The sequence below is a fragment of the Rattus norvegicus genome, chromosome 10, assembly GCF_021556685.1.
Source record: "Rattus norvegicus strain SHRSP/BbbUtx chromosome 10, alternate assembly SHRSP_T2T, whole genome shotgun sequence".
NCBI lineage: Eukaryota > Metazoa > Chordata > Mammalia > Rodentia > Muridae > Rattus > Rattus norvegicus.
The window spans coordinates 86560692-86575605 of NC_141543.1; the positions used below are offsets into that span (position 1 = coordinate 86560692).

A 14914-nucleotide genomic window follows, 5' to 3' on the forward strand; every position below is an offset into this window, starting at 1 on the left:
TGACTCATATCCAGCAAGAGCTTCAAGGCAATTGTAAATTAGATAAGAGAATGTAGTCTCTTATTCTGGATCTTGCATGTTTGATGTGGGCTGAACTAGGGTTCTAAGTCCCTAGTTTCTTCCATGCAGGCCTTGGCTTTCCACTTAGAGTAAGGTAGGAATCCTACTAACACCTTATGTTAGAAAAGCACTGTTGCCCAAACCACGTGACTTGTTCACAGTAACCTCATGAGCTAGGCTAGTCAAGGGCACAGTCTAACAATAGACACAGGAAGTAAACAGAGCTCAGAATGAGAAGGAGTAAGTGTAAGAGAAACACAGATAACATCAATATTTACAGTCTAGGCAAAGTGCAGTCACAGAAGGGAAAGTAAGAGGAATGTTATCTGAGTGGGGCAGAGTCAAGATTGCTTCTTAGAATTAATATAGGAGTCCTCTCTGCAAGGGTGGGCTAGCTTCCCAAAATACAGATCGGATGACGATATGGTGCTCTTCAGGCAGGGCATTGGCTCCAGGAGAAGGCAGAGGACAGCAGGTATTTCCTTTTTGTCAGAGATCCTGGCATTGAAAGGAATCTTCTCCATCGATTTAACACGTTTTGTCCTCTTTGGTGGTGCCACTGAGATAAGACCCACAGCCCTATACTGCTTAACAGTGCTCTAAAGCTGACCACATGGTCTAGCAGGAAGTACACCAGCCCAATAGCAGAGCTACATGGCCCCTTTGACAGAAAACTTGAGCTGAGGAGAGTAGAGGTTTCCCTTGATCCACTGACTCAGCCCTGACTGAATCTCTCTGTAGCCTCTTCTGCAGGCCACCCAGCCTTCCTAGAAGACGACAGTCCTTCTCCAGTCCTTGCCTTTGCTGCTTCCCCTCGGCCCAATCACAGCTATGTCTTCAAACGAGAGCCCCCAGAAGGCTGTGAGAGAGTGCGTGTGTTTGAGGAGGCCACGTGAGTACATCCCATGGATGAGGCATGGGAGGGAGGGAACATAGAAGGCGAGTCGTGTTGTCCACCCGACAGGTCCTTCTTCTCCAATCTCTCCAGTCTAGAGGTTGTCAACATCAGACGATCGGTCTCACAGATTTTCCATGATCAAACTTGTTGACATTACCTACTCTGAGCACTTAAATCTTTGCTTATCATTATCTCCATAGAAACCTACTTTCTGCCCACATGCCAGCCACAAGTGCAGCAGGAGCTGGAAGAGAAAGAGATCTGAAACCTAAGCCTTTGTTCCTTCTATTTTTTTTTTTTTTTAAATCATCCCTGGGGAAAGTGTGAGGACTTGCTACACCATAATAAGAGAGTGAGAGAGGAGAGAGAGAGAGAGAGGGAGAGAGGGAGAGAGGGAGGGAGAGAGGGAGACAGGGGAGAGGGAGGGGTAGGAGTGTGTGTGTGTGTGTGTGTGTGTGTGTGTGTGTGTGTGTGTGTGTGCACGCAGAGACAGACAGACAGAATGAATATGAATGAGCGAGAAAGAATGAATATACCATTATTTCTTCACCCCCTGGCCGTTCAGTCCTAGTGCTATAAATTTCCAGGGAGAAATTTCTAATTTGTGCAAGAAAGAACTTTGGAATATTCTCATCATATTGGATGGTTCAGAAGCCAAACACTGGTCTCTTTACCATCTGTATGGGTTTGACTATGGCCTTTAGAGGCCTCCCCAGTCCCCTTTGCAGGCCTGGGAGAGCTTGCTCTATTTTCTCCTGCAGCTTTATATTTGTTTGGGCAGATTCACACTGGAAGTTGTGGTTTTGATAGCAGCCAGGAAGTTTAGTCATGGTGTGGGAGTAAAGATTTGGCTAGGTCTGGGTTTTGGGCATTAAGGGCACCATTTGTATCTCAACCGAGGGAGAGGACAACCCAGAGGGGTAGGAGTTCTGGGGAAAAAAAAAAGCCCACTGTCAGCAGGTCTTCATTACTGTTCCCACTGCTCCTGGTGTTCTTGTGACTTCCAGTCCTCTGAGGCATTGAGGAGGAAAGAGGTTTTGTCCCACAGCTTATAGAGGCTGGGCTCTTCCAGCTTCCCTCCCTCTCCATAGAGGCAGGTAGAAGTGAGGCTGGGAATAGTCCTCATCTGTCACAGACTCCTGAAGCTAGATCAGCCTCCCAGTCATCTCCGCTGGCTTTCTGCTCTGCGTTAGAGCTTTGAGGAACGTGGTACTGGCCAGTTATTTCCTAAGAAGTGGGCTTTCTTCATGTCAGCAACTTGCCTACTGGCAAGCTCCTTATCTGTATATATCTCTATTCTGGGGAGTAGAACCCAGGGCCTTGCACATTCCTCCCTAGCCCAAGAGACACTTTTGGTTGTCATAACTAGAAGAAAGGAACATGATCCTGCTGATATCTAGTTGGTACAGTCCAGGGATGCTGTTACATGCCCTGTGACTTGTAGGGAAGAGTTCTCGACCCTGGTTCCTGCAGCAGGGATCATTCAACCTTAGATGTGAGTAGGGCTAAGGCTGAGAACCTTGCTTCAGACAAAACCCACCATAGCAGCAACGAGACCCGAGAGGCTTCAAAAAGTGGCAGAACTCTCCAGGTTTTTTCTTTCTTTCTTTCTTCCTTTCTTCCTTCCTTCCTTTCTTTCTTTCTTCCTTCCTTCCTTTCTTTCTTTCTTTCTTTCTTTCTTTCTTTCTTTCTTTCTTTCTTTCTTTCTTTCTTTCTTCTCTCTCTCTCTCTCTCTCTCTCTCTCTCTCTCTTTCTTTCTTTCTTTCTTTCTTTCTTTCTTTCTTTCTTTCTTTTCGGAGCTGGGGACCGAACCCAGGGCCTTGCAAGCGCTCTACCACTGAGCTAAATCCCCAACCCCAACTCTCCAGGTTTTGACCAAGTTACTGTTGAAGGGACTCAACTCCCCAGACACCCTGCTGAGTCAGTAGCCCTTGTATCACTGGCTATTATTCTTGTAATTATGTATCTATCTCTCTCTCTCCATCCCTCAGGTCCCCAGGTCCTGACTTGGCCTTCTTGACTTCCTGTCCTGACAAGAACAAAGTCCATTTCAACCCGACTGGCTCTGCCTTCTGCCCTGTCAGCTTGATCAAGCCCCTCTTTCCCAGTATGGGCTTCATTTTCCGTAACTGCCCCTCCAGCCCTGGCTCTCCTCTCCCTCCTGCCAGCCCCAGGGCACCACCTCGGAAGGATCCAGAAGCTTCCAAGGCCTCCTCGCTGCCATTTGAGCCATGGCAGCGCACGCCACCATCAGAAGAGTCTGTGCTTTTCCAGAGCTCCTTGGTAGTCTGAGTCCCCCAGACCCCTACCACACTTTACCATGGAGAATAGTGCCTTGGTGGCAAGCTCTTCATTGGCTTTCCAAGCTGGGGGATGGAGGAGCCCTTCCCTCTTGGCCTTTGAGCACTTTCATTAATTGTGTCAAAGCCCCAGGTCCTTTGGTGGACATCAGCCCCTCCAAAAGGGAGGAGACTTACCTCCTCCGCTAGCAGCTAGGCAGCTCACAACTGTGTACCTGCAGCTTCCCTCACCCACTAGAAGGTCTTGAATCTTCCAGCCCAGAGTGTGAGTTCAAATGACTTTTAAGAGGCTCTTGTCATGGAACACGTTGGCTGTGACTGAGAAAGGAAGGGGAAATGCCACAGGCTTTCTGACAGTTCCACTTCTAGAGACACAGAAAGGCAGACCAGATAGATGCCTCCTTCCTAGAGGAGCTGACCAGAGTGGTCCTCGGGGCCAGAACACTTGACCAATCGTCTGTTGGCAGGGGACCACGAGATTTCCCAAGTGGCATTTTCATCTCAGTTTTACCCTGACTGAAGATTGTCTTAAGCAGCATCCCGGCCCAAAATGAAGAGTGGGAAGAAGGATCTGGCACTCCTCCAGGGGGCATGTAGCAGCCGCATACCCTCCACCTGCCCCAGGGGACACATAGCAGCTCCATATCCTCTACCCACCCCAGGGTTGGATTGAATTAGAAAAATGCCTATTTTTCTTGTATTGATGTAGAAACTCTATTTTCACCCAAAGACACTATTTTTGCAGCTATTTGAAGTTTGTATATTTTCCGTACTGCAGAGCTTACTCAAAATTGAAGAATGTTAATGTTAGAGGTTTCTTATCTTATGTTTAGAGGTTATTGTGGGTTTTTTGTTTGTTTGTTTTTTGCAGATCTTGATTTATTAGACCAAATAAATAAGTGTTCCAGCAGTTTGAGTTTTCTGAATACCTGGGATGGGAGGCGTGAGGTAGAATGGAAGGTATTGTATCCATTACCGTAGCCTATCTTCAAGAGAAGGAACCTCCATTTAACATAGAGTGGACTAATTGCTGTATGGATGGGCCTTGCTAGAGACTCTTCACAAAGACACACTAACAGTAGACTCATGAAGTCTTGTCTAGAACGGAGAACATGATGTGTCCTGCAAGTGGACATGGAAGTCATTTGGGAAGGGTACCATCCTAATAAGAGTACCCAAAGGCTCCTGAGGAACATTGGACCTGAAAGAGAGTATGAGGACAATTGAAGGGAGACAGTCTGGCATTACAAGTACTCCTTGTACTTTCAGGAAAGTGAGACCAGGGAATAGCTTGCAGCTGGGACAGCATTATGCCTGTAGTTTCAGTGAGTACCCAAGGCAAGAGTGTGCAACCCTGAAGGGGACACAGGAACCATCCTTGTCCTTTCACAGCCTCTGAGATGTAAGAGCTCTTAGACATTTGAGGGAAGTGGGAATCGCCATCCCAACCTTCTGTTAGTGCCTGGAATTCATGAAGCATTTCAACAAAAGACTTAAGGAACCCTCCCCTCACCCCACAGGCCAGGCTATCCCAAGTACTATCCATTGGTTTGGTAACCACCAGCAAACCAAATTAGAGGCTTTAAGAGAATATCATTGAAAATAGGACAACTTTTGGGAAAGAAGAACCAGTCTGAGTGAAGGAAGGTCCAAAAGATTAAACAGCTTTTTCCAAAAAGACTGCACCACATAGGGGAATAAGGATTGGAACCCTGATCACTTCACAGCTGGTGCTTTCTAACCAAAGAGCTCCCCTTTGATTATTGCCAGTGATGTCACATGGGGAAACTCAGGTGGTGGTGGCAGCAGCACACCCTTGAATCTCAGCACTTAGGAATCAGAGGCAGGTGGATCTCGAGTTTGAGGCCAACCTGCTCTACAGAGAGTTCCAGGACAGTCAGCCAGTGAAATCCTGTCTTGGAAAAATAAAAATAAAAATAAAAATAAAAATAAAAATAAAAATAAAAAACACACCAGGGGGGTTGGGGATTTGGTAGAGCACTTGCCTAGCAAGCGCAAGGCCCTGGGTTCAGTCCTCAGCTCCAATAAACAAACAAACAAACAAACAAACAAACAAATAAATAAATAACACACCGGGAAGCTCAACCTAGGTCAAGTGAATTGTTTGAGGTCCCAGTTGATAAATAAAAGGCAGAAATGGAATCCAGACTCACCCAGTTACTATTTGGTTGCCTGGGAAGTGTCTGCTGATCCAGGAGAGTAAACCAAAGGGCAAGAGAGTAAAACTTACAGTGTCTCCCAAAAGGTGACACTAGGCAAGGGACAGACCCTATTTTTTCTTAGTCCTCCTAGCCCTGAAAGATGTCTGGCTTGTCCCCAAAGCCTTAGTGAGTCAGGTCCCCAGTGATGGGTGTGGTGCTGCCTGCTTTTCCTTCCTTTGCCTGAAGCTGTGCCAAAGGAGCAAAGCTGCTAGAAGAGAAAAGCAACCCCAAGACCCAAGACTGCCTGAAAATTTGGACAGTTTTAGATGGAGGACTTGGTGACCTGGTGTTAGTCTCCCTTTTACAATTCTAGGGAAGCAGGTGGAGACCCAACTGTTTAATCAGTGAGAAGTTCATGGATGAGACCACTAATAGGCAGAGGTGTATTGTGAGGGGTTACTTCATTGGATAGTTGCAAGGTCTTAAAGTTTACTTAAGTCCTTGGAAGGGAGGGGTTGGGGATTTAGCTCAGTGGTAGAGCACTTGCCTAGCAAGTGCAAGGCCCTGGGTTCGGTCCCCAGCTCCGAAAAAAAGAAAAAAGAAAAAAGAAAAAAAAAGTACTTGGAAGGGAGGTGGAGCGAAAAGAATTGTGAGTTCAACGTCATTCTCCTATATAGATTCAAGGACAGCCTGAGCTACACGAGATCATGTCTTTTTTTTTTTTAAGGCATTTCAATAAACTTGGATTTTTCACCCCGAAGAGGTGAGGAAATACGATTAGAGTTGAGAAAATGTGATGACTAATAATACTTTAAAGTTGCACAGCGCACTTTACAGTTTATAAAACAGTTTGGCAAACCTTAGCTCATTTAATCTTCAGAACATTCAATCAGTGACAGGGTGGTTATTATTAATTACTACGTTTACAGAGTGAGAAATCCGTAGCTCGGAATTTAAGCAACACGTACTGTGCTGCCCCTAAGTGATAAGAGCCCTGATCTATCACGGAGCCTGACCAGTGGCTCCCTGCCATGAAAACTTAGTAATGTGTCCTAAGAAGAGAACCTGTACATCTCAGCCAGGTCTTGAATGTAGGGTAGACAGGGTTGGAGTCGCTGACGCTGGCCAGCGGCTAGAGGGCGCTACGGCTCTATGAAGCGTTCTTGGCGTTAGGACCCAGCCGCGGCCTGACAGCCAACTGCAAAAAAGACTTTGATTCACTCCCCTAGACCTCACCGCCTCTTTCTCCGCCCAGCTGTCTATTTTCACTCCTCGTAGCCAATTGATAACATCCACATACTTGTACGTCATCACTATACGCCGCGTAAACTCCTAGGCCTCCCCGCCGAGCTCCGGGTTGTAGGTGTCCTAGGCGTTGCCTGATCGGAAAAATCTAAAAGATGAGACATTAACCTCGATATGGCCGACTTTCCTGGCCACCAGGAATGGCGTAATGGTTTTAAAGCCTGCCTTCTTTCCTAGAACGCTCCTTCTGGGGCGGGAGGCATTTCCTTCTCGGAAGCTCTGAGCTGGCATATCTGGAGTTGGCTGCTCCGGCCTACGAGCCGGCGGTCGCACGCAGCTCCTATGAGGTCCCTGCCGCCGGCCGGCGATGTCCGCCTGGAGCTTTCGCCTTCGCCTCCGGTACCGCTACCTGTTCTGAACGGATCTCCGGCCGACTCGTCCCTGCGTCTCATGGCCGCTAGCAGATCCCTGGTGCCCGACCGGCTGCGCCTACCACTCTGCTTCTTGGGTGTCTTTGTCTGCTACTTCTACTATGGGATCCTGCAGGAGAAGATGTGAGCAGACCCTTGAGGGGGCAGGACTGCTAACATCCCCCAGCCAGGGCTGGAATCCAGTCCCCACCGTCCATTTTACAGTCTAATCCTCGGGCTTCCTGTGTCTGGTACAGGTTTTCCTCTTCTCCGGCTCGGCCCTCTGACCTTTTTTTGCACCCTGCTATTATGCATTGCTAGCTGAGCATCCTTGTAATTCTAAAATACCAGGGCCGGCCTCAGGAGTTTTGGGACACGATTCTTTTCTTCCTTTAGATATTTTTACTTTTGTTGATTCCAAGAGCGTTCCATGGCCTGAGCCAGGTCCTTTTTTTTTTTTTTTTTTTTTTTTTTTTTTTTTTTTTTTAGCCCTGAGGTGTTGCACACCGTTAATCTTCTTGCCTTCGGTCTTGCTTTATTTTTCTACAGGGGATACTTTTGTTCCGCTGTCTGACTTTCCTAGTTGCTCCTACCTTTGTCCATTATGGTTATTCTTTCCTCAGGCTATGGTATCAGTAGGCTGGTATCTAGTTTTTAGGCTTAAGTCAAATCTGCCTCTGTGGGTAAATACACTCGGAAAGCTTACTAACTCTAACTACATCTACAAAAGCATGATACTTCCAAAGCTCTCAGTGGCTCCGAGCATACTTGATGACACTGAGTGACACATAATGATTTCTCCCCTCGTTTTTTATGTGTTTCATCACAGAACAAGAGGAAAGTATGGAGAAGGACCCAAACAGGAGACATTCACCTTTGCCTTAACTTTGGTTTTCATCCAGTGTGTGATCAATGCTATGTTTGCCAAGATCTGTGAGTACCTCATAGTAATTTGTTGGGCGCACTCTCCTTTCTCCCATATTCTGGGCATAGATGTGGATTCATCTTTAAAAATCAAAGTTTTTCCCTACCTCCATACCCTTGAGTATTTAAACAGCTTCTCTGCGGTCTGTAAAACCAATGGCTGTGAAATGAGATTAAAATATTAGGCCTCTAAATTATACCTACTTTTGAGTTAGAAATGACTGGGCCCTCTATATTCCAAATTCCCATTGAAAACACTTAGAACATTTTCCCCTTTATCCCTTTGACTTTGCCTTGTGTGTCAGCTTCAAACACGTCTTTGTTCCTATCAGCAGAGTTAAGCCATCCTTTCTTGAACTCAATGAATCCCTACCACCACTCTGCATGTGGTCATGTTAGGCTTAAGGGGAACTGGGGAGATGAATAATTTTCAGATTTCCCAGCTTAAGAGGATAGAAATAGCTGTCTTTCTTGACAGGCAAGTTTCTTTCACATGGCCTCAACTCTTTGCTTAGTGGTCCATCCTTGCCCCACCGGGTTTCTCTTGTATGTTTTGTTTGTTTTTGTTTTATTTTTTGTCTTCTCCCAGTGATCCAGTTTTTTGACACTGCCAGGGTGGATCGCACTCGGACCTGGCTCTATGCTGCCTGCTCTGTCTCCTATGTGGGCGCCATGGTCTCCAGCAACTCAGCACTACAGTTTGTCAACTATCCAACTCAGGTGAAATCTCAGGGTGAGATGAGAGTTGGCTCAGAAATTGTGTGGACAGGACTAAGGGGGATCATCCCTCACCTCCCCTCAGGTCTGTGATTTAAATAAATGGAAGCAATCCCACAAGGCTAGGGATCTAACTCGGTAGAGCTGGCTTAGCATGGGTGAAGACCAGTGTTCCATCCCCAACACTGCATGGGTCAGGCTTGGTGCCACTTGCCTGCAGTCCTTGCACTCGGGAGGTAGAGGCTGGAGGATCACAATCAAGAGGTTCAAGATCATGTTCAACTGTAGCAGTGTATCCGGTTCAAAGCCAGGCTGGGCTTCTTGAAACTATGTTCAAAACAAAACTGGAAACTATATTCAAAACAAAACAAAACTTGAAACTATGTTTAAAACAAAATTTGAAACTATGTTCAAAATAAAAAAAAAAAACAAAAAACAAAAAAAGGAAGGAAGAAACATTCAAAGAGTTTATGCTTGAGAAAGAGTGTAGAGTTTAGGACATAGAGTTGGGGCACAGGTTTGGGTTTGGCCATAAAAGGGCTGCCTCCTGAGGCCAACCTGTGGGGTTCAGGTCCAGTGCTAATGCCTCTTAACGCAGCAACTGATGTACTTCCTGGCACACCACAGAGGCTTAGGAATTATTTGCTCACTTTTATTTCAGGTCCTTGGTAAATCCTGCAAGCCAATCCCAGGTAAGCAGAGACAGTGAACTCTGTCTTCCTCTCTTTCCGAGTGGCTCTGGGTGTCATCATCCCATTGTAGGTCTCTCTAGTGTCTTTCCTGTCACCGGTGTTGCTTCCTGTGTTATGCACAGGCCAAGTGGGAACCAGAGGCTAACCTTGCCTACTCTGTGTCCTCAGTTACTGTAGTGTCCCCTGTTTACATTGTCACCACACACCTGGAATCCCATTCGGGCCAGCAATCTGATTGATCTCTTCCTTTCAGTGTCTGGTCTTCCCCTCCTGGCTCTCCACCCTTCCCAGGTCCTTCATGGACCTTTGACTTTTGTCCTCTCTTTTCTCCACCTAGCTACTACTCAAGCCCTGTTGCTCAATCATCTTTATCTAGGGGCCAGCGTGACACCCCTCCCACCTCGCCCTCTGGAAGGCTTCTTTCTCAAATGTTTCTCCTTCAGTCTTGATGTGGCTCTCAGGAGGAGGATGTTGGGGTCACTGACACCAATGGGGCCTTGAGTTTTTACTGTCGTTTGTTTTTCTATAGTTATGCTCCTCGGAGTGACCCTCTTGAAGAAGAAGTACCCATTGGCCAAGTACCTGTGTGTGTTGCTAATTGTGGCTGGCGTGGCTCTTTTCATGTATAAGCCCAAGAAGGTGGTTGGGATAGAAGAGCACACGGTCGGCTTTGGAGAGCTCCTTCTGGTACGCAGTCCTGTTGTGACACAGTCTTTTCAGCAGATTCCACCAAGGACAGCCCCAACAAGGCAGGCGGAAAGCCTGACTCAGGTCCCTGGCTCTGCTATGGCCATAACAAGAAGCCTGAAATATTTAGCCATAGCTAAGGAAGCTCTCCTGGAGAGGAGTGCTCTAAGGACTGTGCCTAGCTACCCGTGTGAGCTCAGAGATACCCAAGAGCAGAGGAGGAAAGAATGTTGGAGTGTGCTTCCCTGGGTTTCCAGGCAACAGAAGCCAGACTTGAATGAATGGGATCAATCGTTTATGTTAGGCCCTGTTCAAGGGCTTCACATTGTTGTTGATTAACTCTTATACCAGCCTCCTAACACCAGCAGTGTTCTCTCCATTTTATAAGTGAGCAAACTAAGGAGACCACTCACTTGACCACTGACACACACTTAAGTGGCAGTCAGGATTCCAGGCCAGGCAGTCTGATCCTAGACTCAGGAGCATAGTGTCCTTTCTCCCTCCCTTCTTCCGTCTGTCTGTCCATCCCTCCTTCCCACCTTCCCTCCCTTTTTTTCTTCCCTCCCTCCCTCCCTCCCTTCCTTCCTCCTTCCCTCTGTCCATGTGTCTGTCTCCCTCTGTCTATCTCTCTTCGCCCTCTTCCCTCCTTCCCTCCCTCCCTTTCTCCCTCCCACCCTCCCACCTACTCTCTGTCTCTCTCTCTCATTTTCAGACAGGGTTTCTCTGAGTATCCCTGGCTATTCTGGAACTTGTTCTGTAGTCCTGACTGGCCTCAAATTTATAGAGATCCACCTGCCTCTGCTTCCCAAGTGAGGGATTAAAGGCATGTGCCACTACTGTCCAGTTCTTACCAAGCCAGAAAGCCAGCCTACTCCCTGGTTCAGTCCTTCTGCACCAGCTTATAGGCTTTGACATTGAGAACTGGTGGGCTTCCTGCTCTACTCTGATTATAGCCCCACTGTGATACCATTAGTCTTTCAGTCCGGAGCCTGCCAAGAAAAAGGCTGGTCTCTCTACCCCTACACCTGACTGTAGGCAGCTATAGTTCTGAGGACTCTGTCTTTAGGTAGCAACTTTTTAAGTGCCTGAGGGGAGGGTCTTGTGTCCTGGGTTAGGGAGGTACCCTGCTGGCCAGCTCACTGCCAACTGCTCTTTTTCCTTTCCCAGCTCTTGTCTCTGACCCTGGATGGACTGACAGGTGTTTCCCAGGACCATATGCGGGCTCATTACCAAACAGGTTCCAATCACATGATGTTGAACATCAACCTTTGGTCCACGGTCTTGCTCGGTGCTGGTAAGGAGCCATTCTGCTGTTCTGTGCACAGATCACCAGAGGGCAGACTGCTTCTACCCAGTTATCCCTAGCTTGGCTTCCAGTTGTTAACCTCATGCAAGGCCAAGGGCCTGACTTGATTCCAACGCCCTATTGTCCAATGCCTGAGAGACTGTCCTGGAAAGACCAGTGATGGCAGGATCTCTCCTCTCCCCGTCACTAACACTGTAGGGTAGACATGCTCCAGATGTTGAGAAGACACAGTGAAACGCACAGAGATACCTAGGAACAGTCTTTCTCCTGAGGCAAATGTGACGTAAGCACAGTGCTTGCTGACTTATAAGTACACTGAATGGAGTTCCCAGATGAAGGCCTTTGCTTTAGAGTCAGTGATTCCTGACTTTCTCAAGTCAGGTAGCACACTGGGGTTAATGGGGAAGGCTATTGGTGGCTAGAGGTGACCAATTCCAGGAGCTTCCTTGAGCTGCAGACCTATGGGTCAGTGTGTCTGCGACATCTAAGGATGTCTGCATTCTGCATTTGATCACTTTTTTATTGTTGGTTTTGTTTTGTTTTTAAAGATTTATTTCTTTTATATACACTGTCTTCAGACACACCAGAAGAGGGCATTGGATCCCATAACAGATGGTTGTGAGTCACCATGTGGTTGCTGGGATTTGAACTCACAACGTCTGGAAGAACAGCCAATGCTCTTAACCACTGAGCTATCTCTCCAGCCCAATAGATATGATTTTTTTTTCTCGGAGCTGAGGACCGAACCCAGGGCCTTGTGCTTGCTAGGCAAGCGCTCTACCACTGAGCTAAATCCCCAACCCCCCAATAGATATGATTTTTACTTTTGTTTTCTGAGGTATTTTCTCACTCTAGTTCAGGCTAACCTAGAACTCTCAGCTTTCCAACCTCTTGAGATCATAGCCAGAAACCAAACATACCCAACATCAACCACTTTGGCAGAAGAACATCATTAACTTTGAAGCCTTTCTTGGAAAATCAAGTTGGTTTCTGTAACTAGGTAAGAGTTTGAGAAAGACGCATGCCAAGCCAGAATAAACTCCACATATGGTTCCTCATCCAGCCGCTCTCGTGGTATTTAAGCAGGCTGCATGCAGTGTGTAGGTGAGCCTAAGACCTGCTGGTCACCTCCTGATCGTTTTAGGGATCCTGTTTACTGGGGAGCTCTGGGAGTTCTTGAGTTTCGCCGAGAGGTACCCGACCATCATCTATAACATCCTGCTCTTTGGCTTGACCAGTGCCTTGGGTCAGGTGAGTTCCTTGGAGGAGGCAGCTTGCCTTCCCTCCTGTGTTGTTCAGAAAGAATGGCTGGGAGCAGAGGGGACGGCAGTTAGCCCTGGTACCTGGTGACCTCAGGGCCGTGCTTGGTCTCACATATCTTCTCTTCCTAGAGCTTTATCTTCATGACAGTCGTGTACTTCGGCCCCCTGACCTGCTCCATCATCACCACGACTCGGAAGTTCTTCACCATCTTGGCTTCTGTGATCCTCTTTGCCAATCCCATCAGCTCCATGCAGTGGGTGGGCACCGTGCTGGTTTTCCTGGGTGAGTTCTACCCAGAGCAAGAGCCTGCAGGGGTCACAGGGGAAGCAGCAGAGACTTACCGTGTTATTTCAGAGAAGACTTTCCTAAAGGAGAAGGGAAGGAAGCCGTCTCTGTAATGCAGCCTTCCTCCTGTGCATTCCTCTTAGTGATGTCCTTTAGTGACATGGGCTTTCAGGATCCCGAGTGAGACAGTGTGGTATTTACTTCCCTGCTAAACATGGTGCTCTGTGAGAGCTGAAGAAGTAGCTGCAAATCTGATTCTGTTTTTCTTTTGCTCTTGTTCTCTCTCTCTCTCTCTTTCTTTCTCTCTCTTTCTCTGTTTGGTCTGTCTGTCTCTCTGTCTCTGTGTGTAGGCAAGCTGTAAATAGCTGGGCAATTTTGATTCTAATTTTTCTTTTGGGGTGTGTTTGTGTGTGTTTGTGTCTGCCTGCCTGCCTGCCTGCCTGCCTGCCTGCCTGCCTGTCTGTCTGTCTGTGTCTATGTGTGCATGTGTTACCAGTGTCTTGATGACTTCTCATTTTTTGGCATTTTCCTGTCTTTGAGGAAGCTAGTTGCAACTAGTCCAAAATGTGTTGTACCCAAACCTGGGCAAAGTGATACACACCTTTAATCCCAGTACTTGGGAAGTAGAGGCAGGCAGGCAGGCAGGCAGGCAGGCAGGCAGACAGACAGACAGACAGACAGACAGACAGTTCTATGTTTACAGAGTGAGTTCCAGGAAAGCTAAATATATACAGTGCGACCCTGTCTTGAAGCAAACAAAAACAAAACACATTTGTTGTGTCTAAAGCCTCCCCTTAGGGAGGCTAAGCTGGCTTCCTAGATCGTTGGTGGGCTTCCCATTCTCCCGTGAAATGTAAGCAACTTTCTCCTTTCCATAGGTCTGGGTCTTGATGCCAAGTTTGGGAAAGGAACAAAGAAGACCTCCCACTAGGAAAAGAGAGGCTTCCTCCACTCCAGAAACACTTAAATTATTATCTCCAACAGTGACATCTTGGGAAAATGGACTCAGTCACGATAAGGGACTGGGTTCCAATCTTTTTATAAAAAAAAAAAAAAAATCAAAGGGAGCAAGATGGAATATTCTAAACAAAGCACTTGGGTTTAACAAGACGCATTGCTAATTTCTGGTTTTGTACAGACCAGCACAAATAAAGAGAAGAAAGGCAAACTGGAAGTGTGAGACCCTGCTGCTGCTCTCTGGGCTAGGCTGGGTGGGGCTTGGCGAGAGACTGGGTGGTAAGGCTCCCCCATGAAGTGCACAGAAGTGTGTGTGAGCAGGGGGAGCTCTGGGAGTTGGCAGGATTAAGCCAGCAGCCTCTGTTCCCACGGGCGAGCTCTAAATATGCTGAGACAGGTGGCTGGCCCTGAGAGCCAGAGGATGTAAAATCACTTCAAAGCACGTCGGCAACACACGTCGGCAGATGAGCTGCCAAGACCAAAGGTGTGTTCTCAAGGAGCACCTTTAGGTTGAAATGGGCCCAGGGCCTCAGAATCTGCTGGCTTTTGTCTTGTCCTCCACTGCCACCTCTCAGCCAGAACCTGTGCATGAAGCCTGAACGTGCTTTCCCTGACTTCCCCCGTCCCCCTCCTGTCCACCAGGCCCCTCTCGGGAGCCTGGATTCATTCCCTCTATTCCCCTACCCCCTTCAGCAGAAGCATCTCAGTCCTCTGCGCTCTAGCGTGCCAAGGTGTCACCATGCCAGCTTCTGCCTGTTGAAAGGGAGGCTGGCGGAAGGCAGGGTGGCTGAGTCCTGGCTCAGAGCAGCTGTCAAGTGCTCTGGGTGGTAATGGGGGGAGAAGGAGGAGCATGGAGCAGAGCCACCTGCCCACTGCTGCCTTCAGAGCTGGATCACAATCCTCCGAGGACCAAACTTTACACATGAAAGTGCATCGCCACCAGCTGCAACTTTCCCTCCATCTGTCGAGCCCCGCCCCCCTGGCGCTCCAGATGGGAGCCTGGCCTCC

General features: G+C 47.8%; 2 protein-coding genes across 23 annotated transcripts in view; both read left to right on the forward strand.

The window, feature by feature from the left end:
* Nucleotides 1-4168, forward strand: part of Fam117a (family with sequence similarity 117, member A) — a 44230-nt gene extending 40062 nt beyond the window's left edge. For all 18 annotated transcript variants that reach the window (XR_015630920.1, NM_001109039.2, XM_087573710.1 and 15 more), the window contains 2 exon segments: nucleotides 802-952; nucleotides 2950-4168. Coding sequence is in view for 17 of the 18 variants with exons in the window: in NM_001109039.2 (NP_001102509.2) it covers nucleotides 802-952; nucleotides 2950-3250 (452 nt within the window). In the remaining variant the exon portion in view is untranslated.
* Nucleotides 4169-6990: 2822 nt separating this feature from the next.
* Slc35b1 (solute carrier family 35, member B1) lies at nucleotides 6991-14117 on the forward strand. 5 transcript variants are annotated; one of them, XR_015630414.1, is made up of 9 exons: nucleotides 6991-7219; nucleotides 7905-8008; nucleotides 8589-8719; nucleotides 9378-9408; nucleotides 9938-10095; nucleotides 11263-11389; nucleotides 12546-12652; nucleotides 12793-13295; nucleotides 13603-14117. XR_015630414.1 is itself a non-coding variant. In XM_087570712.1 (9 exons), the coding sequence occupies exons 5-9, from the start codon at nucleotides 9940-9942 to the stop codon at nucleotides 13878-13880; spliced, it is 597 nt and encodes a 198-aa protein (XP_087426838.1). In that variant the 5' UTR covers nucleotides 7010-7219; nucleotides 7905-8008; nucleotides 8589-8732; nucleotides 9378-9408; nucleotides 9938-9939; the 3' UTR covers nucleotides 13881-14117.
* The last annotated feature ends 797 nt before the right edge of the window (nucleotides 14118-14914 follow it).